The 24,327-nt window shown below is 43.7% G+C and overlaps 3 protein-coding genes across 3 annotated transcripts in view; 2 read left to right on the top strand and 1 right to left on the bottom strand.

The window, feature by feature from the left end:
- The window catches only part of mfsd2b (MFSD2 lysolipid transporter B, sphingolipid), a gene marked incomplete at both ends in the record, with an annotated part of 21,528 nt that extends 18,007 nt beyond the window's left edge, over positions 1–3,521 (top strand). The window contains 5 exons of the mRNA XM_080833725.1: positions 766–849; positions 1,446–1,529; positions 2,177–2,286; positions 2,913–3,056; positions 3,329–3,521. Coding sequence (XP_080689851.1) covers positions 766–849; positions 1,446–1,529; positions 2,177–2,286; positions 2,913–3,056; positions 3,329–3,521 — 615 coding nt within the window. The remainder of the gene's footprint in view (positions 1–765; positions 850–1,445; positions 1,530–2,176; positions 2,287–2,912; positions 3,057–3,328) is intronic.
- A 1,103-nt stretch (positions 3,522–4,624) lies between these two features.
- Positions 4,625–9,968, bottom strand: wdcp (WD repeat and coiled coil containing; the record flags this gene model as incomplete). The annotated part of the gene is made up of 3 exons (XM_080832477.1): positions 4,625–4,913; positions 6,919–7,039; positions 8,079–9,968. The coding sequence occupies 3 exons, from the start codon at positions 9,966–9,968 to the stop codon at positions 4,741–4,743; spliced, it is 2,184 nt and encodes a 727-aa protein (XP_080688603.1). The 3' UTR covers positions 4,625–4,740.
- A 1,737-nt stretch (positions 9,969–11,705) lies between these two features.
- On the top strand, positions 11,706–24,284 carry fkbp1b (FKBP prolyl isomerase 1B). Its single transcript, XM_080860720.1, has 4 exons — positions 11,706–11,841; positions 13,202–13,249; positions 22,593–22,705; positions 23,444–24,284. Exons 1-4 carry the CDS (start codon positions 11,805–11,807, stop codon positions 23,570–23,572), a joined length of 327 nt encoding a protein of 108 aa, XP_080716846.1. The 5' UTR covers positions 11,706–11,804; the 3' UTR covers positions 23,573–24,284.
- The last annotated feature ends 43 nt before the right edge of the window (positions 24,285–24,327 follow it).

Below are 24,327 nucleotides of genomic sequence, written 5' to 3'. Positions count from 1 at the left end.
CTCAGCCTCCTCTCACTCACTCTCTCTCTCTCTTTCAGGTCCTCTCAGCCTCCCTCTCACTCACTCTCTCTCTCTCTTTCAGTGTCTCTCAGCCTCCTCTCACTCACTCTCTCTCTCTCTTTCAGTGTCTCTCAGCCTCCCTCTCACTCACTCTCTCTCTCTCTTTCAGTGTCTCTCAGCCTCCTCTCACTCACTCTCTCTCTCTCTTTCAGTGTCTCTCAGCCTCCTCTCACTCACTCTCTCTCTCTCTTTCAGTGTCTCTCAGCCTCCTCTCACTCACTCTCTCTCTCTCTTTCAGTGTCTCTCAGCCTCCCTCTCACTCTCACTTGCTCTCTTTTAGTGTCTCTCAGCCTCTCTCTAGCTCCTCCAGTGTCTATCTCTCTCTCTCTCTCACGCTCTTTCAGTGTCTCTCAGTCTCTCTCTCTCTCTCTCTCTCTCTCTCTCTCTCTCTCTCTCTCTCTCTATGCTGAGATCCAGAATAGCTATAGTTGATAAGCGGCAGACACATTGTTTTTTTTTGAGTGTGCTTGAGAGTAGCTTTTTCTCAAACCCAGAAGCTTTGTTCCAGCCCACAAAAGACTGTCTAGTTTGCAACTGACATTTATCCTGACACCTCAAAGGGATTGTTATTACTCTGAAGTTCTCACGATGACAGGATTTCATTAACACATGTTCATTTGTGTGTGAGTTTCTCACTGTGACAGAATAGCATTAACACGGGTTCATTTGGGTGTGAGTTTCTGATCCTGTGTTTATTTTTTTCAGCTGGTGCAGAGTAATTTTGTCCTCTTCTGCACTTACGCTGTGGACCTGCGAGATCACTTCCAGAACATTGTTCTGACCATTCTGGTGAGAATATAATAAAACATATATATATAATATAATATATATATACGTATATATCACTCTATGGACACAAAGCCATATTTATACATAGGTATGTTACCTTTCACTGACTGCACCAATGTGATGACTATAGCAGTAATGTTGGTGACAATGAAAAACACTCTGAATATGGTTAATACATTTGAATAGGGTTGAAAAAGTGGAGATCAATACAATTGTTTTAGTCAGTTGATGAGTTGTGGTGCACAGAATTAATTCTCAAAACCCTATATACAGATACCGTATACATTCCAAAATATCAGGACAAAGAGTCCTGCCGCCTGTCTGGTCTATCTAAAGAAACAGTTCTCTACAAACGTGCTCAGCTAGCCTACTACTTAACGTCATGGCCTGGTCGAGTGTATTGATCTGCTATTACTGGACATTGACCTCATGAAGCCAGGGGTTGATGGAAGAAAGAGGCAGTGGACTCCATCTTATGTTACACTACCGAACACAGCTCTCAAGGTGTTGAGGGGATGAACAGAGCAAACAGGAACTTAACAAATCTCAATCGCAATTTATCCCTAAAAAGATCTCCGTTGCTTTGCCTCCTCTAGATCTCAGCTGTGGTGAGCATCCCGTTTTGGCAGTGGTTCCTTGAGAGGTTTGGCAAGAAGATGGCAGCTTTCTGTGGCATCACGGTAAGCACGGCGAATGGCTTTTTAGTTCTTCTGGCGGTGTTGACTGTGGGGAACCCAGCAGCTTGTCCCAGCCCAGCTTCATGTGGACATGGGAACTGAGATTGATGACAGCAAAAACATGCAACATTTAACACGTCGTCACATGTCTGTCTGGGACAGAGACACTGTTAAACAATAACTGACAGGTGCAGTGTTTACACAGTTGTGACATAAAAATGAAGGGCCTGGTTAAAATATGTAGATTTAATGGGGAATAGGACACACTGTTTCTATTTTGCCGTATTATAAAAATAAAAAAAAAGGATTTTAAAAAGGATTTTTCTATTTTTAAATAATATGTATAGCTCAATTCCAGTTAATTTCATATTAAGTAAGGTTTCATATTTTGTATTCTTGGTTATGTGTTGGCTTTGGGTCTCTTAAACTGCGGACCCCTGATAGGTCCCAAAACCACTTTGCATCATTGCAGTAAAACGACATTGCTTAGGCAGTGTCGCCCTGCTGTGGACAATGCTGGTATTACATCCACTTCTCTGAGGGACATTTCACTTGGAGAGATTTATATGTTCATCCAAGGCCCTAAATCACAGTTGACAGACATATAATCACTCAACATATCCTCATGTATAGTTGTCTTTCTTTTACAGTGGATCATGCCCTTCACCGTCATGCTGGTATTCATCCCAAACCTGGTCGTGGCTTATGTGGTGGCCGTCTCGTCTGGCCTCAGTGTCGCCGCCTCGCTGCTGTTGCCATGGTAACCGCCAAACACCTGCCCAAAAAGACCACATGCTGCCCAATCCCCACCCCACCCCCTCCCCCCCCACTCCCCTTCAACCCCTTCCACAAAAACATTAAAGTTTAAAGTTTCAAAGGCCAAGTTAGGGGGAAACTGTAATTTGAATCATGTCTGTATAGGTAGCTTCCTCCTGGTTACGGCCATGCTGGCAGTCATGCATGTAATGGCTATAGCAACATTGTCATTAGCATCGCCGCCCCACTCAGTTTTGCGCCGCTCGTGCTAGTGATGTCATGCCCATGAAGGGGAAAAGCTGCATAGAACTCTGCAGGGAGCTCCATCGCGGTGTTTATCTGCCGTAATGCCTCTGTCTGTGCTCCTCAACCACGGCACTAATAACTCCCCTACCTCACAAATGACAGGGATAAAAGGATGTGGGGTATTTATTTTGGGAAGGAAGGGGGCTCTCCTTGGTGTAGTGGGGGCTGGCTATATACATTAAGCAAATTACTTGATTTAATACACGTTACTGTTGCAACGAGTGTTTGATAGCGCTTTCTGGACTGTGTTCACTGTTGCCATGGCTAGAGCTGTAAAGTGATGACAGGGGATTTCTTGTCTGTGGTGTTTTTGCGGTGGTCCAGGTCAATGCTTCCTGATGTGGTGGATGACTTCAGGCTGGCGAACCCTTTCTCCAAGGGACACGAGGCCATCTTCTACTCCTTCTACGTGTTCTTCACCAAGTTTGCTGCCGGAATCTCACTCGGAGTCTCAACACTTTGTTTGGAGTGAGTCGAGTGATTTTTACCCCTTCTGAACTCTGCGTTAACTTTGCATTAACAAATACAATTGTACAAAAAAAATCATGCCCTGTGTTGATACTCCAAGTTTATCCATATCTAATGGTAATACACTACGACACATTCATTTGTATTTTGCATTAAGACCAAAACATTGCCTGTCTCTGGCACATTGTTAATGTGTTCCCTTAAAAAATGATGAAGGTGATTCTGACTGTTTTGCTCACGTTTGACCAAATGTTTTGTCCCCATGATGACAGGTTTGCTGGATATGACACAGGAGCATGCCGGCAACCCCCTCCAGTGGCGTACACACTGAAGCTTCTGATTGGTGCAGCCCCTGTGGCTTTCATTGTGACTGGACTGATGATTCTTCTCCTGTACCCAATCAGTGAGGACGTACGACTTCGGAACAAGCTGGCCCTGGAGAACCTCAGGCTGCAGCCTGTGTAGGGCTACTATAAGGCCAGGAATGTTGACTCCTATAATCCCCAATGTATAACCATGTAACATCATACTTCAACATTTAAATAACTTTTAAACTCTTGCTGGAAATGACAGCAAAACTTGAGAACAATCCTTGGGGACACTCAAGTTGGTGACCTTGCGTTGACCTTTGCTACAGGTGTTTTGCCTTCTGAAGTTTCAGTTCTTGGAAAAGCAAGCCCTCTAGGAAGGTAATTGGGCATCCATCCCAGGTCCCTAAGAGAATACATGTGCAGCATATTAGCTACTGAACTGAAAACATATTTTTTACATTCCAGTCTTCAGCTGGGATGGGCTGTGTTAGTGTATATTACACTGTGGAACAGAAATACTACTAATAGATCATGTTTTTGTGTAAACTTTTAAGTTTGTTTCTGTATTTTCACAAGAACTTGTAAGGTGGGTTGTTATTATTACACAAGGATTGTATTATGATCTTGGATTAAAGATATAACCAATAATTATGAAGATTCAGCTACTTCTTGTTATACATGGCAAAGTCCTCACGTCTATCAATTCTGGTATATCAATAAACTGCCTGTCAATCATGTGATCTCTTGGAGAACACTGAGGATGGGTGTGGGGGTTGGGAACCTGTATTCTGCTTCATATTCTGACTTACATAATGAAATAATATATTATAATGCATATGCGGAATAGCGATACTCTGATAAATCACAATATTTGTTTTCAGCGGTGTGTAAGTAGTTGGGATCAAATAAGAACTTCATTTGTGGTTGATACAAATATAATTTATTATTCCTGAAGAATCATGTAACATGAAAGGTTTATCCTGAACGGATAAAACATAAGGTGTACTGTACCCTACTGGCCAATAGGCTATGACCAGGCACTCCAGTACGCTCATTCAATGTTTAAAACAAACGAATGAACAAACAACTAATATTGACTTGAATGTACAGCCAAACGCTATCACAGCTCTGTAGTAAAAACAATCGTATGTAATTGTTCAATGACATAACCTTCAAAAAATATTTTTTTATTTCGAGTGTAAGAAAATAAACTTTTGATATGTTATGAGGAGCAGGTCTTCCAAGTGCTTCCCACACTTCCTACCATTCTGATTAGAACTTAGAGGTGGGAACCTTCGGTCATAAACAGAAGTTCTAAGGGGAACGGACTCTTGTGTGTGTGTGTGTGTGTGTCTGTTTGGTTTGTTGGCTTCTCAGTCTTCCCCACAGCCGGCCAGCTGTCTCTCTGAGCACGAGTCCTCCATGCCTCCGTGTCCTTTCAAAGGGAACTTCCTCTTCCCATTCCTGATGGTGAGCTGCTCGCCATGCTTGAACGTCAGTGGTACGAAGCCCTCTGCGTCGGCAACAAGGACTATCCACAGAGGACCTGAAAGAAAACCACACAAACGCTCAGATTAAAGGTGCCTGAAATAAACGATTTGGTGAATAATCGTACTTTATTATCTTGTAAGAAAAATGTACCTCCAGAAGCAATTAACTGATCTCTTTGTTTACATGTTGAGTCACTAAATATATAGGTTATACCATTTCAGTTTCTTGGTCACATCAGTGCAGGTAAATGTAACGCTCATATTAATCAAAAGGACTTACTTCATTTAAATCATTAAATCAAAAAAAATTATCATTTTAAATATAAATAAATACATAACTAGCTGAAAAGACAACAACATGACAGCAAAATTGCAATCAATTTCAGAATCACAATTCAACCCAGAAGCACAATTCATCCCAGAATCACAATTGTGACCCAAGAATCTTGATCCAATTGGAGCGAGATACCTGGTGATTTCAAGCCCTAGTCAGGCAGCCCGTTAAACACATTGCTAGTAGCACTTGGGAACTGAAAGGAGAGAAGGGACTCGTGAAGATTCTGGTCTAACGGCTGGTGGGAGTGAATGGAGAGTAGAGTGAAATGTGACTCAATGGCCACGGACAGCCCCCCCATAGGTGACTGAGGACAGCCATGGGGGAATATGGTTCCCAGGTTAGAAGCAGCAACTGGGACGTTTAATGGGTTTAAAGTCGTAAAAGCCACAAGAGAGTTGGGGTCGGAACAGCACGGCTCATTCAAACAGAAAATGGCACCGATGAGCGGTGCTTTTGTCATGTAGTCATTTTGTGAAAGGGAAAGCCAAGATTGTTGGCATCAGCTTTCGCTATGATTATATACCGTACATTCAACGTGTAGCCTTCACTCTCATCTCAATGGGACACTCCTGGCCCTGCAAAACCAATCAATGAAGTGATATCAAGGGCATGTCTTATGCTAACTGACAACTTAATACATGTGCTTCCTGATTCATACACACTCGTTTAAAACTGTGTATATTTCTAAAAATCTGATGATCATTTTTGGCCTGTCCATCAATCATTTGTACAGAGTAAGTTAATGAGACTCATTGTGTGCAATTAGCCCTTGTTCTCGCATGGGCCACAGCAACGCACGAGAGCGAAGCAGTAAGCCGCTTCCCTTTAAATCCTCAAATCCAATCAACATCTTTACTCATCTCCTATTTTTGCCCTAAACTGAAGCACACAACTCGTTCCCACACAATGCTGTGAATTCCAGACAGGTACAAACACCCCCCCCCCCCCCCCCCTACTTCACTTACCAGAGGAAGTATGAAGGTCAAATAGCCACATTTGATGTTTCAGAGCTCAAAAAAAGAGATTGTGGCCACTGAATATCTTTACTGATGTGAGGAGACAACAACCTCAAATATCCAATTTATCCATTAGGGGCAAATGAGTTTAGAATATAAGCTTTTAAGTGAACACATTGACACAGTGGGCTTTCTGGGTAATGGACATCTGAACCGTAGCTTTCCTGAGCTCTGTTTGCATTACGCTAATGAAAAGCTCAACATCTAAACAGTGATTTACGGTCATAGCCAATGAATGGCTGGTCATAACGTGCACTAGACTTCATTAAGTTAGCAGCACCAAGTCATCTACCTAAAGAAAACAAACATACTGTGCTTTCCATTTTTAAGCAATGAAGTGCGGTTGTATTGAATTATGTGAAAGATTAATTTGAGATCAGTCAAGCTCTTTTTGATTGGGAGTAATAGATTGTTCATTTTGAAGTCTGTCTGAGTAGGTGATGGCAAAATCGATTGGGCCACCCTAGATCTGATTTGTGTGTGTGCGTGTGTTTTGTTTTCTTTTGTGGGTCTCAAAAACACACACAGAAGCATAAAAAGAGACAGTCAATACTTATCAATACAATGCAATGCAATACAATACAGATAATCAATACAATGAAAAGTGCATCCTTCTGTAGCCCACCAAAGAAAATACCAGAACAGAAAAATGAGCAAATGAGTCAGAGTGAATCTGCAGTCACTCCTTTTCCAAGTGCAGTAACTCACCGTGCAGCATCTCCACCACAGTGAGACTGAAGAGTTCCTGGAGCATCTTCAAGCACAGCTTCCCATCACACAGCAGCACAGGCCTCCTCTCGTCTATGAACACGTTCTCCGATAGCTGCCTCTGTACAGGAGGATGAAGAGGAGGAGGAGGAGGAGGAGGAGCAGGAGGAGGAGGAGGAGGAGGAGGAGAGGGGTGAATGGGGACTCAAACTAAAAGAGCATGTCCAATAGACTTCCCTCCTACACTGTGAATATTATCTCCTCTATTCCTATTCTCCACACCCCCTTCACACTTTATCCCTTTACCGGGCCTGCCTCGGTCAGGCTGATGGATCCCCCCTTGTGAGTTGGGTTCTGCTCAAGGTTTCTCTCCGTTCAAAGGGAGTCTCTCCTGGCCACAGTTGCTCTGTAAGATTCAGAATCTGTGTTCTAGAAGCTATATATCGCTACACAAATCAAACTGAATTGAACTGACTTGAATTGATCATGGATTCATAATCATGAATCAGTGGTTCATACTCTTGTCAGAGAGTGTTTTAAAAAATGTTATATTAAAAAATTAAACATTAATCCATATTTACAATCAGTAGTTTGTCCAATACTGGTCATTATCTCCAGATGTGAGGGTCCCAGTCAGTAATACTGACTAGCCTACTAGCTCTACTACTGGGGTAGTAACTAAAGTAATATACTGAGACACAGGATTACGCCTCACCCTTGTCACCCTCACCTTGAAGGAAGCCTGACCAAGGGCAGCAGGGTCGGCCCAATCTGACACCTGCTGACACTGTCCTTTAAGTACGTCAAGGGCGGCGTGTGTTCACAAAGGAGATTTCCCCTCCACCCACAGCTGACGCTCAGCAAGCAAACTACTCGGAGGGCGGTTTACGAGCAATAAACAGAGAAAGTCTCGAGGCAAACGTTGCAACCGACTGAGATATATATCGAATCCTCTTTAGGAGTATTCTCGACATCTGATGGATATGACGGATATCTAATGGATCCATGTCATTAATTGTTTACACATCCAACCAAAAACCAATTCTCAATGCACAATCATCGTTACACTTTTAGATTTAAAAAAGCAATGTAATATTCATTCTGATTTCATCCAACCAATAAAGTCATAACTGATGATAAATAAAGCAATGTTAACATACCTGAAATGTAAGGTTGATATAAGGTGGTTGTGCACACGAAGGATAGTTCACTACGGCTTTCCTCCCATTCTGTGCGTAGTCCCGGATCTCCGTCAAGGACTGCTGCACTTCAGCGAATCTGGCAAAAATCTTCTCCATGCCCTGCGAGAGCTGCTCCGAAGATTTGTCTTTGGAAGAGCAGTTGTTCTTTGCTGGCGCAGGTTCTGACAGGAACTTCTCAGAGAGATCGAAGCGGGGTGAGCCGGGCCGGCTGGACTCTCGACTCGTTGGGCCGCCGACGGGCAGAGTCGCCATGCGACTCATCTGGTCCATCTCAAACGCGTCGACCGTGACGGACGAGGCGCTGGAGCCGGGGCGGTCCGAGAAGTCTATCGAGCTGGCACCGGGGCTGTCGATCTCCTCCACCAGCTTCTGTCTGCTGCCGCCGGGACAGGGGATTACGCCGCCACCTGGGAGAATGAGCTCCCTCGCGCTGAGCCTGCCGTCTTTAGAGTAGTGCTCCGAGTGGCGCCTAATCCCTGGAAAGTTCACGGGGGATGCCCGGTGCTGCGGTGAGGGTGGGATTGTGTCGTCGTCGAACAGCAGCTCCTTGGCAGTGAGCCGGAGGATGTACTTGTCCGTGTTGGAGGAAGGCAGGAAGGCCGGGTCGTTGGACTTCTGACGGCCCACCATGAGCATGAGCAGCTTGTTGCTAAGGAAACACACGCCCTTTGGCCTCTCGTTCTGCGGCAGCTGGATCTGCTGCACGTTGGGCATGCCCGAGGCTGTGACGCAGTACACCAGGATCATGCTGCAGGTGTTGGAGGCCACGGCCACCGTATCGCTCCGAGGGTCAAAGGCTATGATGTCCGGCACCAGGATGCCAGGGATGCTGACTTTGCGGGTGGTGGTAACTTTGCGCTCGTACGTCACCAGAATCAAATGTGACGAGTCTTGCCCCGATCCTGTCAAAGTGTCTCGCCTCCTCAAATGGATAAGGGGGCTGGGGTCGGATTTTCTGTGCTTGGCCAATATGTGGGTCAGATCCATGGGTCCACTGGATGAATGCGAGTTGTGGCCAAAAGACAGGGATCTGTCCGAGTCGAAAGACTTCCTCCTTGGGTCCAAGTTGTCATCCTCAAACATCACCATGGGGGAGTGTGAAGGCAACTGGTCTGAGTCTGAAGGCATTTCGAAAGACATACCTGCGTTCAGGCCACATATCCTGTCCAGAGGCAGTTCTGTGGCAACAGCAACCTGGGCATCATCTGTGGACTCAATGGCACAAATGTAGCCCCCCACATCAAAGATGGGGCAGAAAGAGCATGCTACCAAGCTCTTCTGAATGTCGTTCCAGATGTACGAATGCAAGGAAGAGCCAATGGCTACCACTAACCTGGTCCCGTCCTTAGTCCAACAGGCGCAATGAATGAGCCCACTGCCTTTAATGTCCGCCTTCACCCTGCGGTTGTCAATCCGCACGGAGAAGAGGACCGATGTGTCCCGCTTGGTCAAGACGGCCAAAATGTCCAGCTTGGGGTGCCACACGCAGCCCTGCGGCAGCAAAGGGAATGGCTCACTCATCTCACAGGTCTGCGTACACAGGAGTTTATTCTGCTCCAGGGCACTCAACTGTAGCTGCCACACGGTGATGTGCTTCTTGTGCTGCACGGCGAGCAAGGCTGGAGACTCGGAGCAGCACAGCGGGCCCCAGAAGAGCCCGAAGACGTGCTCAAACTGGCCAATGACATTGGTGTCGCCAAACTTCGGCTCCCCGTTGACAAAGTAGAAAGAAGTGAGGCAGACCTGTTTCCCGTCAGTCCAAGCTATGCCGTGCACAGGGTGGATTGCTTGATGCAGGGTGTTTATCCCAGCCCTCAGGAGTTTTGCTTTCCCAAGCTCCATACTCATTGTACCAATTTAAACAAATCAAGAGAGACTGAAAAAAATGACAGTAACATTCATAATTATGTTTAAAACTGGCCTATGACTTTCTCTCAGCCTAACTGCTCTGCTACCTGCGCAGCAAAAGGATTTCCACCTCATACTAATAATAGGCAAAGCCTGTTCCTCGTCATTGGAGACATGGGATGGCTAATCCCATCGGTGTAAAGGAGGCTGCACTCAGTTCTGAGCAGATTAGGATGACATGACCCTACACATACTTCGCCTCACAGGCTATATGTAGAAGTTAGTCCTCAAACACTGTCAGAATGGAAAAACTAAAGGCGAACTTCAGTGCACGCTACCAGAGTTACTGCCTAATGTTAACTACCCTTAAACTAGAATTTGGTATGAGCTAATTGTAAACATTCAGGAAGTAATTGCATAGTCCTCCTAACACGGCTGACCTAATTGTATTTGTCAACTAGCAAGTTCATTCACTTACATCACCTGTCACAACCACAGAATTAGGGAAGCTATCTATGCCAACGTTAGCTTACTATGATAGCTAGCTAGTTAGCTAGAAAATACATGATGGGCTACTTTCTCTGTTTGCCTTGGGTAAAAGCCATACCCAAACTGGTCTAGCCACGAACTAAGAAAGTGTCAGAATCGGAAAAGAAAGTATAGTTTACTGGTAGCTACATTCACATTACGAGTTAGTCAAGATGCAAGTAAGCATCGTGCAACCACAAAGTTTAACTGACCGGTAATGTTACGCTAACGACAGTCCTCGTTGTTACCGTAAGAAAAAAAAAGTTAGTTCCACAAAAACACGGTCAAGATTTTAATAAACTGAAGTCTGATGACATTTCCATATTCCACGTATAAACGTGTCTATTTTTATGTTCGATTTGACTTCCCTAAAACGCATGTGCCTTTCAGTCATTCACGTTTCCCAGCGACGGGCAGGAACCGTACACGTAAATATTGAAGTGCATTGTGGGGATTGTTGTTCATCTCTTCCCCGTGATGCAAAAATAATGACCACGTGGTGGCGCATAGGTGGTAAGAGCTCAGTAAACATTTGGGGGGTTTAAACAGTTTCATGTCTTGTTAGGTTCAGTACTACTCCGTTTGCCATCTGACTGATATCTTGAAGTTTGGTGGATAGTTTTGCTTGCAAACTATTGTTGAAGATATTGTCTATCCAGGAATCCAGGAATACGAAAATGATGGGCTGGGGTCGCAGAAATATTAGTGGAATGCAGGTCTTCAGTTTTGTAATGGTACACTAGCCATGTTTTAGTTGCTCGAGTCGGTAAATAACCATGGGCATTTTTTATAAACATTCAACACATTACGCCACAGTACATGTTCAGAAAGAAGTACAAACTTAAAGTTTTAAAACTTTACACAAACACCCATTGGAGGAACTTGGTTCTATGGGTTCTACACATAAACAGAAGATTTGTTTTGCGTTTGGTGAGTTCGTAAGCATAGCATAAAACCATAATGTATTTTTTTTTTGTATGTTTGTAGTTGTGTGCCTTAGTATCAACAGAACCCACTACTATTATATCATGTGTTAACAAATTGGGAACCTGTTTGGAACCTGATCCCCTATCTAGTTTGAACACTACTGTTCTGCAAGTCCATTCTGAAGGGATATAGCCATAGGAGGGAGGGTTTGTTTCCAAATGTCAACTGTAGTTGGCCCCTTCTGTTTGGTCAGTGGGTGATTTAAACAGAGCTGTGTGGGCGGGGTGTTCGGTATCACTGTAGCTGGGGTCCCCGGCCAAATCACTAGCGTGGGAGCTAGCCTACTGTATTTTATGGTCAAGGAACCAACGCTTTACCATAATGGGTGTGGAAGTTGAAACAATATCTCCAGGAGATGGTAAGTTGCTGCGCGAAGCTGCTTTTGTCGCTGCAATTTCCTGAAGCTTGATTGATTTCACGTGGGGAGACCGCTATTGGGTACAATTTTACTGCAAGCTAGCCATAATTTCTATGGTCAAAATCGATAGCTGCCTGTCTGCATACTTTTTGGCTAGTCGGAACCCAGCCAGCAAGCTAGCAAAACGGCTAGCATTAAGCCACGTTGGGTTGAGGGTTTTATTATTTCTCAGATTATTGTTTATGTCTGCCTTTCTATTAGCTAACTTGCCAGCCAAACCAGACATTGAAACAAACGCTAACGTTGTGAATTAACAAGATCGTCCCAGTTCTCCATGTGTAACCGCAGCACTACATTGTTATGACAGAGTCCTATAGGATCTCTGGTTTCGATAACGTTGGCTACAAGCATGCACACATAGGCTGTTTAATTCATCACTGTTAGCTATAGTTAAACTATAAGCTATATAGCGACAGATAACAATAAGCAAATATGGCAGATGAGTAGGGACGGTTATAAAACCGTTATTAACTTGTTACAAATACATGGTGTGTATAATCTTAATATTTTAACATTATGGACCTGGCAACAAATGTGTGACCCAGAACGCTGACCAAGATGATTAATTTAACATTAATTAAGTGCAGGACAAGCAACTCCATTCTATGTCATATAAGCGCAAGTGCATTCACCAGCTGGAATTGCAGTGACATTTTAAGTCTTACATACCGTGTCTAAATTGTGACTGATTGTACAGCTTCACCATTCAAAACAAGCAGTCTCTTAATTCATGCGATGTGCACTGCTAAGGCCAGAATAAATAATTAACATGTTATGACTCTGTCTCCTTAATGAACTTGCAGAGTCTTGAGTGTTACACTATCCCACCCCCTCCTCTGTATAGTGTAACATACATTCCTTTAGATGTGCGCAGACCAGATGATTGAAAGAGCAGCAGGGCACTTTCTCACTCACTCAGTGAGAGAGAGAGATGGAGAGAGAGTGTGTCAGATAGCGGGAGAGAGGAGACACCATATTTAAAGTGTACTCAGCAGGGTGAGCTGCTTTGCAGGTTCAACACTTTAAATTGCCAACCTCTTGACAACCATTTCAAAGAGCCTTGCTGACTTACCAAGATTTGCAAAGCATCGCTGCAATTCCTGTGTGCCAGAGCTACCGTTAGACCTGCATGTTACAGTTGCACCAGTCATGTTGCCATGGTGAACCTATGAACGATTACCCTAGGGACATGCTAAACCAACAGCTTTATACTGAAGTTTCTAGCCAGCTCTGAATTTGCATTTGGTCATACCAGACCTATAATATTTCTGTGGTCTTTCTTTTCTGTCTTTGTTTGCAGGAAGGACCTTTCCAAAGAAGGGGCAGACATGTGTTGTCCATTACATAGGTATGCTAAAACCAGAGAAATTCTAAGAGCCGTCTTGATTCTTTTGTGAAAGGTACACAAGAGAGGTTTTTTTTCCCTTGCTCATGTGGACGTCTCGTATCATGGAGCCTCAGTGTCTCCCAGAGAGCTGAGGGAGACAGGAAACAGGATGTGGATACCAGAATTCCGTCTCAGTGTATTATTCTCCCCACTCCACCCCGCCCTCCTCACTGCCAGTGGATTTGAGGGGTTGTGCCTATTTTTTTTATTTAATGTTTTATAAGTTGTTTTGGACACAAGTGTCTGCCAAATATTCTAAACTTATGAACATAATCGCTTCAGTTATTTAAAACTCATCATCATAGAGCTGCACCTTTGTGCAATGATGACAGTCCCATTCCTGTAACTTGCTCCTCTGTGAGGCTGGCTACACAACTTCGATGGCTCAACTGGTTGTGCAAGGTGGGAAAAAAGACCATGGTCAATGGGGTTGATTCCCAGGGAACACATATAGTGTTTAAAAGTACAGTACGGGGGGGCGACAGTGATTGTTAGGTGAAAATTCACTCTTAAGTTAGGATAACTCAGGACTCCGGAGTTGTAGATCAGTATATTTATTCAATAACAATTGCAATCGGGCTGACTCCCAGCACAAGGATGAAAGTGAAGCAATTTCACAAACAGCCCACAAGGTTGATATACTTAAGATGTATCTAATGCTGACGCCATAAATGTTTAACATCACAGTCAAAGTAAAGTTCTCGACTGAGCTTCTTGTATCTTACCAGGGTCGAGAAAACGATAATTGGTGGCAGTTAATCAAAGTTACAACTATACACAGGAACACAGAAAAGCCATGTTCCAGTTAACATACGAATACCAGGTACATATTATTACTAGGCACTTGATTCATATATTCTAAAGTCATTAACCGTGTTTGGTAATTGTCTCCATCAGTGGTTCAGGAGGTCGAGGTGTCGTTTAGTAATCGGAAGGTTGCTAGTTCGATCCCGACTCCTCCTCACCAAGTGTCGAGGTGTCCTTGAGCAAAACACTGAAGCCCCAACTGCTCCGCTACTTAGATAAGAGCCCCTGCCATCTGTGTATGAATGAGTAGATGTCTGTGTAAAGCGCTTTGAGTGCTCTGAGTGGAATAGCGCTATATAAATGCAGGTCATATACCATTTCCCTCTACTGTAAATTGGCTTTGAAAGCATCGGCCGAATCTTTGCAAATAAATCAAAATATGTAGATGTTCCAGTAGACGTGTGTAACTGGCATGGTCATTATTCACCACTTTTGCTGAGAAACCGAAGGATGGAAGGTCACAGATGCAAGAGCTTGTTAAATGTAATTCAGTCCCCTACCTTTATGTTATGTCCCCTGCAGCCAAGTGTGTTATGAGAGGCATCTAGTGTGTCCCGCAAGAGGGATGGACGCTTGACAGGTCGACAGTCACAAAGTCCTAACTGAGTGTTTTGAGGGGTAGTTAGTTTGTTGTTGCCATGCCTGGATATTTACTGTAAGAATTATTCCCTGTATTTTTTATATGTATTGTGTAAAGGCATGTTGAGTTGCAGGATCTTATGAAATAATCAAAAGACATTTCCAAGGGATAGTGTGATTGTAAAATGTGTCCTTTCAAAAACCAACAGAAAGAAGCACTTACATTTTTTGCTGAATAAACCAGGCAAACAGTTGTAACCTAGATGTACTGCTTTGGAAGGTATTTTGCCAGTGTCCCACATTTATTGTGGAATTTGACTGCATTTAAAATCAAGTAAAAGTCCTACTGGATTGTGTTTGCTGTAAGATGCAGTATGGGAACAGAGATTTGACGACTTTCTCAGATAGATTGTACTGAAAGGTCCGGTGTGTATGGCGTATCAGATCATTTTTATGAAATACAATCGTTACAGGAGAAATTACCTGGAATGCACCATTGAAATGCCATTACAGTCGATTACCAACAGCAGGAAAGGCATGGCACTTGAAAATCAGAACCTTCATCACATTGCTCTTATAGTGGTTTACCTCTTCACTGAAAACAATACGTCGCCATGACAAATCCATCAATATAGCCTGACTCAGTTCTGAAAGCTAATCTGTGCAATGAGATTGCATTTCATTCTATGAATGTGTTTTGAGTTTGTAATTTGTGTAATTACATTTCTCTAATTTGCCATGACCATGCCCCCTTCCTAAGATGCATTAGCAACGGAATGCACAGTAACCCTGTAAATGTGCCCCAAGTTTTCCTGTTTTTGTGCTACCAGAAGATAATGGGGATGGTTTCATCAGACATGAGGGTGGTCAGTCTCTGAATGGATGAAGTCTTCCTCGTGCTGTGCTTTGCGACCATTTGTGTTTGTGCCAAAATATAGATAAACTCAGCCAATAGACTAAAACGTAGGCCGTATCTCTAGCCTGTAATGGGTAATCGTGGCTAAGGAGTCTTAAATGCATTTGTCTTTTCACAGAGTTATTCTCTGATTGGACTCACTTCAACTGTGGTTAAGCAGTGAGAACATGCGTATACATTTCCCTTTTCAGAGCTGCTGAAAATCCCCTGAATAGGAAAGAAACACAAAGGCATATTCAAGGTCGATTTTATAGGAACGTTGGTGAACGAGGACTCGGGTCTGGTTGACAACATGATGCTCAAATTGGCAGGAAGAGGTGGAGACTGGCAGACGTGAAAATGAACAGGCAGAGAGGACATGTGTCACTTTTTGGGCTAATTTTTCCTCTGCCCTGCAAGTAACCCAGATGCAACCTTTATGCGGTTCTACAGATAATAATTACCTGCTTTTATAATGGAAATTGAATTATTTCAACTAAAAGTTTTATAGAATTTGTCGTAAGGCATGAGATTTTGACTCATGCGCCAGAGACTTCAGACATGACTGTCTCTTGCCGATCTCTCTGGTCTGAACAGTTTGCATTGCTTGTGTTCCCCTTTTACAGCACAGAAAGTTATTACATTGTCTTTGGAACAGTGAGAATGTTCTTCAGTCCCACCACCAGCACCTCACAAAAACAGAACAGGGCTCTCTTCAGGAAAAGTTGCCGGCATCTTGAGGGCAGTTGCTGTTTCTGTGCTACTCCCATGCTATTCCACAGTCCCAGTTTCAGTTCCGCAGCACTATATTAAGGTGTGCAGAAGCTGGTCTTTTGAGGTCTGCAGTGGAGCTGACCCGATTAGCTGAGCTGCTAGCGCTCGAGCCCTCCCCAGTGTGCACTCCAGATCTGTCCACAGCTGTTGTCGTTAAGCATTTATAAAAGAATGAGGCCCTCTGTGTGAACTTATGGTTAGCGTTAGCCGTAATCCTGAGCAATGCAGAGCTCTCCGGGAGGATAAAGGGGGGAAAAAAGGCATGCAGTCTGGTTGGGCAGATAATCATTTGCCTGTTCTGTGTGATGTTGGCTTGACTCTCAGTGCTGCATTTGCGTTTTGGTAACGGTGGCTGGCAATGTTGCATGTATTGAATACTGAGTGCCGAAAGGGGTTTTCAGAAATGATCTGTGCATGGTTTACAGTAAAAGCATCCTCTCTTTGAAGGAGCACTCTTAGTCTCAGCCAGCATTATACAGTGTGGGGATGCATTACTGGGTAATGATGAAGAAGCGGGGCGGCGTCTCATATCCTGATTGAGGTCTGTTCGTCTCGTGTAATGTGAAACTGTCTCACAGTTCAGAGCCTGAGGAGAGCATGCCATAATTGGGCAGATGCTTTTATCTTTCCACTTTAAGACGCTGAGACTGTTGTTCCCTTTCTGAGATAATACCTTCAGGCCACATCCTGTTGTATATAAGTCTCCTATCTCTGATAGCAACACATTTTCCTTTTGTGACTATGTAGAGACAATAAAAGCACTGTTTGAATTGATAAAGGTGATTCTTACTGGTGAAGTTACTGTGAGCAGTGTTTTGTTGATAGTAAAAACACGGCTGTGAGCGTTAAAGGTGGAGTCTAGATTCTGGCTAAAGGTTGTTGAAATTAGAGCCTAGCCATCAATACAATTACACCCCTCCGTTCTATGCTCCTGAAGCAAGGTGTTGATTGGCTGGGATTGTTTATTTCCCATTTACAGAGCCAGGGCTGCGTATGAACACTGCGTATGTATTTTGTGAGCACACACAAAGAACGAACAGCTCGGGGGCTATAAGGAGAATTTAGCTGAATTTGACCAAAAAAGTGTGTTGGATAAGAATCACAGACTGCACCATGTATTTCATAAACTAAAAGACAATGTTTTTGTAAAGGTCTGTTAAACATATTTTGTAACGACCCTAAGAGCTTTATAATCATTTCAAGGGTAATTTTGCCTTTGGGAATTGAAACTAAAGCTAAACGGAACTACACTTGGATGTGTAGAATATAATAACGATAAGGCCAGTGGTCGCGGCCTAACCTAACCCCTCGATGAACAGACAGCACGTACGCTTACGCGCCAGTCCTATTTGTGGTGTGGAGGAACCCTCTGGTTTTCCTCCGTGTCTGTCAGCTCTATAAATAACAATGGCAACACTAATAATAGGTGACACTTCTCTCTGACGGCCAAACCCTTTTGTGAATGATGACACTGACCGTCGCAGAGAGCGCTCAGACGGCATTGTGGGTGGCAGAGCACAGCTCGGTGTCACATTTTCAGACGGCCAACAACTGGAGATTTGGCATCGCACCGGTGATGTCACCCCCGCACCCTCACCCCCACCCACCCACACACACACACAACACTACACTACGCCCCGTCCTTATTTATTTCAAATAAGTGACAACATCTAATCACACTGATATCGTGCATCTTGCTGTTTTAAAAACACAGTCTTTATGGACTTTGGGTCCCAAAAGGGATGTTCATGTTTGGTTGGCCGGTAATTATTGTGTCTTCAAGTGTCTCTTTAGGCTGTCAGTTGGGTAGCAATTTAGCCATGTTCCTCTCGAGGTTAAGACACAATGAGGAGTGGCTCTGCATCACTGTGGTGTAAGTACTGATCGATTTGTGGATGAGGGGGGGTTGAGGGGACACTTAGTTAGTAGGGCCGAGTGGAGTGCAGAAAAAAGACGAGAACAAAAAAGAAAGAGGGGAAGAACAGAGAGATAAAGAGGAAGTAAAAAGCGGAATGGTAGCTAGAAAGCATTCCTGTTTAGTTTGCCATTGGCTCCGTCAACCATTCAGCACGCACCCAGGGACTGTAGCAGAGTGAGGTTAAATTTAGCACACGGGCTGATAGTGTGAATGGCATTGAGTGGCTGTCGGACTGACTATGTATTTTTAGAGGGCAGACGTGCGAGCATGAACATTAACATGAGCATGGGGCACTAACCGCCAGATGCTCCGCACACAGAGGCCTTGATGTCTTTGGGTTAAATCAAACAGTTGTTCCATTATCCACCCAGCAGCCCAAACAACAACGCTTGGAACGCAGCGGGGCCGCGTCAGTCGCTTGTGCTTTGTTGTGATCACCACGTGCTTTCTGTTCCCGCAGTTTAAAAACCCTTGATGCGTTTACTGCAAACACATTGAATTGCCCAAGCACTCAGTCAGCCATTTTCTCAGCTGTTTGTGTCCTGCACCACCGCCGCCGCAACCTTTTGACCTATTTTGTCACCCAAACAGGCAGAAAGAGACAGCACACACACACACACACACACACACACAAATGGCTTCTTTAAAGCACCATAATGTGCTAGCATGTCTATGGGAGGTGGCCATGGGTAAGAGATCTGATTACATCTAGGTGCACGGAGGGCCGGCAGGATTGGCAGGCCAGCAAGACAGACAGTAAACGGGAGGTTTAAAATAGTCGCCTGCTCGACTCGCGTTCCCCACAGGCACGGAGTGGACGCCCCGTTGCGCTCGTCTGGGAGGGCAGTGGGGGAGAGATATGGTGGGCATGGCTAGGAAGAAGGCACAGCACCTCAATTATTTATGTCAAACTAATTTAGACAGAGTGTGTGGGGAAAGAACAACAGGAGAGAGAGAAACGAGATGAGCAAGAGAGACCGAGAGAATAAAAGGAGGGAGAGAGCTTTGGAACAACAGAGAGAGAGAGTAACATCTGAAATAACCGGTGAGGATTTGGTGAAACGGTGGGAAGTGGAGTAACCAGTGCCACTCTCTACGCCATGCCAGATCCCTGTCCCCAGTGCCTCCTCTTTTTTGAACATCACAATATGGTCACCTTAGCATTATGCAGCTGTTTTCAGTTGATCCTCTTTGTGTCCTAACCCTAGACCACACGCATAAATTCGACGTGCGTTACTTTCAGGTAAGCAGTGTAGCTAAAATCATATCATTGGTATGATAAGTCCGATTTAGGTTTCTTTCATAATCAAGGTCTTACTGGGCCCATTTAGAGGGGCGCAGTGGGTGGAGGAGGGCGAGAGGGGCCTCTGAGTTGAGCATAGGCACGTAGTGCACTCGTCTGGACTGCAGTGTGCCAAAACTGGACCCAGACCTGCTATGATACCCTGTGTCTGGGAATGTCTTTTTAATGATCCTCTCTGGGTCGGCACACCGTAGTGTGTGGTGCGATACCACTTTCTGATGCTCTCAGTTACTAATCCCAGGCCTTTTTTCACCTCTAGGGGGAAGATACCACCCCTATCTCCCCCTAGCCACCCCTGCACCCCACTGCGCAAGTCTCTTCTAATGTAGACGGGACCATGAGCATATTAATAACACCATAATCATGCCTTGGCCTACATGTGGAAGATTTAGAGGGTCTTGTTCTAGGACAGAATGTCTGAGGACGATTTTATGTTTTGTCGTCTGTCTGAGAGAGAGAGGCATGGAGAGAAATAGAGAGAGAGAGAGAGAGAGAGAGAGAGAGAGAAAGAATTAGCAGATGGTAATCACTTCACTGGATGACCAAATGGCTCCTAAAGCTGGACCGTGTCCCACTGGGCTCAAATGAGTGGGAGGGTGCTTCCTTGGGAGCATGTGGCTTTCTAAGTATAGGGGTGGAGAGAGTGTGAGAAAATCAGGGTACAGTTATTGAGTCATCACCCACTCCTCCTTCAGTGCTCTCAGCTTGTGGTCATGTTGGAGCACGCTACCAAAACGCTTTACATCAGCGTTCTAAAAACAAAAGGCCCTGCCTTTTCTTAGGGTCACATCATAACGCTTAGTTTGGTACGGATATCAACAGTGACTTACAACCTCTGGTTATAAATTTGGAAAATAAAGCGATTTTGTGGTATTTGAAACTGTGATAATTCAGGGATAATGTCAAATCTGGACTCTGGATTTGAAAGATTGATGTAACACATTTTACCAGCTGTTCTTAGCTGCCACGTAGCCAAGCAGTAAGCCTGTAATAAATAGAATGAACTGGTCAATCCTGTGGTTACAAATATATCCATGTATTAGTATTAAATCCGGCATTAAAATGATTAGCTAAAATCCCGCTGGAAGAGGCAGAATGCCCTGCCCTGATGGTAAATGATTCCACCCTGTTACCTCTGCTGTGTCTTTAAAAGACTCCCAGAGGCGGTGTTGCATCTGGAAGCCTCAAATCATTCATTAAAGCTGAACATCTTTGATGACAGCATGCTGTGTGTGACCCTCCAGTCAGAATAAATGAAAAGAGCCCTGCATTAAAAATAACATCACAAAATGTGTAGGCTTTCCCTTAACATGAAGCTAAAAAGCCCTTTGATATGCCACTGACCCTGACCCCTCTGTCATGAACCACAGAATGTTATCCTGGGATTTGGTGACCTGAATTTTACCGTTGGCTGCCCATGGTGTTAATGCATGTAGCCTAACTTGCTATTTTGTCAATTTATTTTATCTATTTATTTATTTTATTTCTTATTCAAATTTTTATAATTTTTTTTTTTGATGAAAATGTATATAGATAATTGATTACTATTCCCACTACCCTGCTGCTTTGGCAATTTAATTTCCCGCGCGGGATTAATAAAAGTTTATCCTATCCTATCCTATCCTATCCTATTCTAACTTATAGTAAGCCATTATTGTATTGTATGTGGGTACCAAAATGGTGGTGTACTTGAGCAATGTTACTGCTCAGACTCAGATTGAGGACACAAGAGTGGGAGCAGGAAGGGTCCTGTAACCTCTGGTGGCCGAAGTGGCAGTCCTGCTTATTCAAAGCTCATGAGCCAAGCATGCTTGAGTAAGCATTGCATGTGCGCATTTGCGTTTTCCCCCTCTATTTCTCTTTCTTGCTCTCTCTCTTTTGCTCTGTCTCTCACTTCTCTCTCTCTTTATCGCTCTCTCTCTCTCTCTCTCTCTCTCTCTCGCTCTCGCTCTCTCTGATTCTTCTCCCTGTAGTGTTGATGGAGGCGAGAGGTGACCTAGTTAAAAGCTCCAGAATGATCTGGTGAATTAGGCCAATGTTTCATGTTTCACATTCCTTTTGTTCATTTGGATCACAGAGGCTCAGAGGCAGCCACTGATTCTTATAAAAAAAAAGGCCTGGACCGTTGTTCGCCCTTGCTGCTGGGTCTATCCGGACCTCTTGTTAGTGCTGTCCCTTCTGCTTCCTCATGTTTTGAAGGTCTGTCGGACTCGTGAGCAAATTTCCTGCACTCGTTTTGGTGGGAAATGGGAAACGTGGAACAATAGAGTAGCCAATAGTGTAGCCAGAGGGCATGTGAAGCTACGTCATCAGACATTTTTTTTTTGTGTGTAATCTTTTCAGGGGAGCTTCTTCTTTGTCAGTCATGTGGAAGGATGCAAGAACACTTTCCTGTGCCTGTCTCTCAGTTATCTAACACACAAAAACCCAGAATCAATGTTCAATTAAAGAGTTTTGAGCAGTGGCTAGTGCCTGAAAAAAAATGATGTGTTCATTTTCATTCATTTATTATAGAAATGTCACTGTGCACCACTCAGTAGCGGCCATATTGAATGAATATGGTGGCCAGTCTGCGTTGCATTTGTAAATCTCCTACTGAGCGCTTATAATGTGCAGCTAGTATCAAAGTTTTGGGCTTTATTGGTAGTTGGCAGGGTTTGTTCCAAAAAGCAGTTGAGTGTCTTTTGTTACTATAACAATTTATGCTAGTCTTGAGTTAACTTTAGGTAACAGGCTAGTTTTGCGAGAGACTGCCATAACTCTAACCAGAAACTCTTAGAACATAGTCTTACTCCATGAATGAATAATGTTGACACAGTTTAACTGTCATGACACATAATTCACTGTGCTCTGAGTCGAACATAATACGTTTCTCCGCCAAGTGTTATTAAAAATGTAAGAATGAGAAAAAACATCAAATAACTATCTGTAAAATGTGTATACTAATCGCACAATACACATTCTGAAACAAGTCTCTGCTGTCGGTGGCACATTTACAACAGCGGCGTGTCTGTTTCTGTGTTTACAGGTATGCTGCAGAATGGGAAGAAATTCGACTCTTCTCGAGACAGAAACAAGCCCTTCAAGTTCAAGATCGGCCGACAGGAGGTTATCAAGGGCTGGGAGGAAGGAGTGGCGCAGGTTTATCTGCTTTTTCCGTTGTTTTTTTACACTTATCTCTAGTCTCTCTCCTCCCAAACCGGAAAACAAACACAGTGTGTTTGGCTTCTTTTTGTAGAAAGGGCCATTTTGTCACTGGTGGTCATCTTTAATTTTTATCAACCAGGTGGATGGGAGGGTCTTTCATACCTCAAGCTCTGCATAGCTTTATGCAATGCAAGTTGTTAATCTCGTATTCTCTAACCCTGTTTAATTTGTCTGAGCTGAGAGAATTTAAGAATGAATGGGCCTTTTGTAAACTAGATGAATGGCAAGGCTATCAAACTGTGCACCTTGTAATTATACTTATTATTAATTATCAGTGATCAGAAGAAAAGTCATAATTAGGTTGCTGAGAATCTCAGTGTAGAGAATCAATGGTGGAGAAGCTGGCCAAGCCATATCTCCTTATAGTTTTTGATAGGCACATGTTCTTACACATGTTAGTCAAAAAGTCAAAGTGTGTTTATTGTTGCATGTACCAAATTGCTTCAGCACAGCAAAATTCTTACGACTTGGCCAGCATCATTCATCTACGCAGTAGACGTCATACATATAACATATACCAAAAAATAACATAAAACTCTATAACACTATGACAATAAAACATATAAAATGTAACATTAACATACAACAATTTAAAGAACAACATATAGCCCTGTAGCACTATGACATTATAACAATATAACATACATAACATGTTCTTTCGTCCCCCTCCAGATGAGCCTGGGTCAGCGGGCGAAGATCACCTGCACTCCAGACATGGCGTACGGCGCCACAGGTCACCCCGGGGTCATCCCTCCAAACGCTACCCTCATCTTCGATGTGGAGCTCCTCAAGCTTGAGTGACGTGCTTTTTTTTTTTTTTTTTGGTTTATTTTTTTTCATTTGTTTCTGCTGTTGCAGGGCCACGGTCGTGGGGGCAAGAACAAGACAAAAATCAGGCCCCAGTGACGCCTAACCCCCCTCTCATCCTCAACCTACCTACCCCCCCCCCCCCCCCTCCCCAAACAAAGCCACCAAGGAACCCCTTGCATTGATTTCTAGCATTTTCAATTAGGCCTCTGCTTCATTGCCATCCGCATCATATAGGTGCTGCCTGAACTCTGTACACACCACTACCATAGTTTGGCTTATTGTTAATGATATGTTTGGCCAACTTCAATGTTTTTTTTTAATGTATCAGGTCGTATTTTTTTTTTAAATATGCAAATGATCCTAATGAGCAAATAAATCAACACCATAATCTATTAAAACATCTCTATACCATTGCCTTACTGTATTTGAATTGAACGTAGGGTATGATGTAATAAAACAATATTCTGTCTTGTAGGGGGCATTACCAACCACTCTTTGCATTGCCACTTTTGATAAAAACACTGTCCTGCTGAAAGAGTATGATAATGTCGCTATGTTACCTGTAAAATATTATATACAGTATGCTCATAGGATTGCGTAATGAGTTAATGCCAGGAACAAGTCCTTAACTGTAACATGGAGAGCTTTGGCTAAAAGATGTTTTATTGATCAACTCTTAATAAAGATACTTGGAACTTTGAAATGTGTGCTTTACTGTTGCCATGGCAATTCTGAACATGGTAGAA

This window comes from Sprattus sprattus, assembly GCF_963457725.1.
Source record: "Sprattus sprattus genome assembly, chromosome: 2".
NCBI classification, from domain to species: domain Eukaryota; kingdom Metazoa; phylum Chordata; class Actinopteri; order Clupeiformes; family Clupeidae; genus Sprattus; species Sprattus sprattus.
Note: the sequence above shows the minus strand (reverse complement) of the source record. Positions and strands in the feature narration are given on the sequence as shown.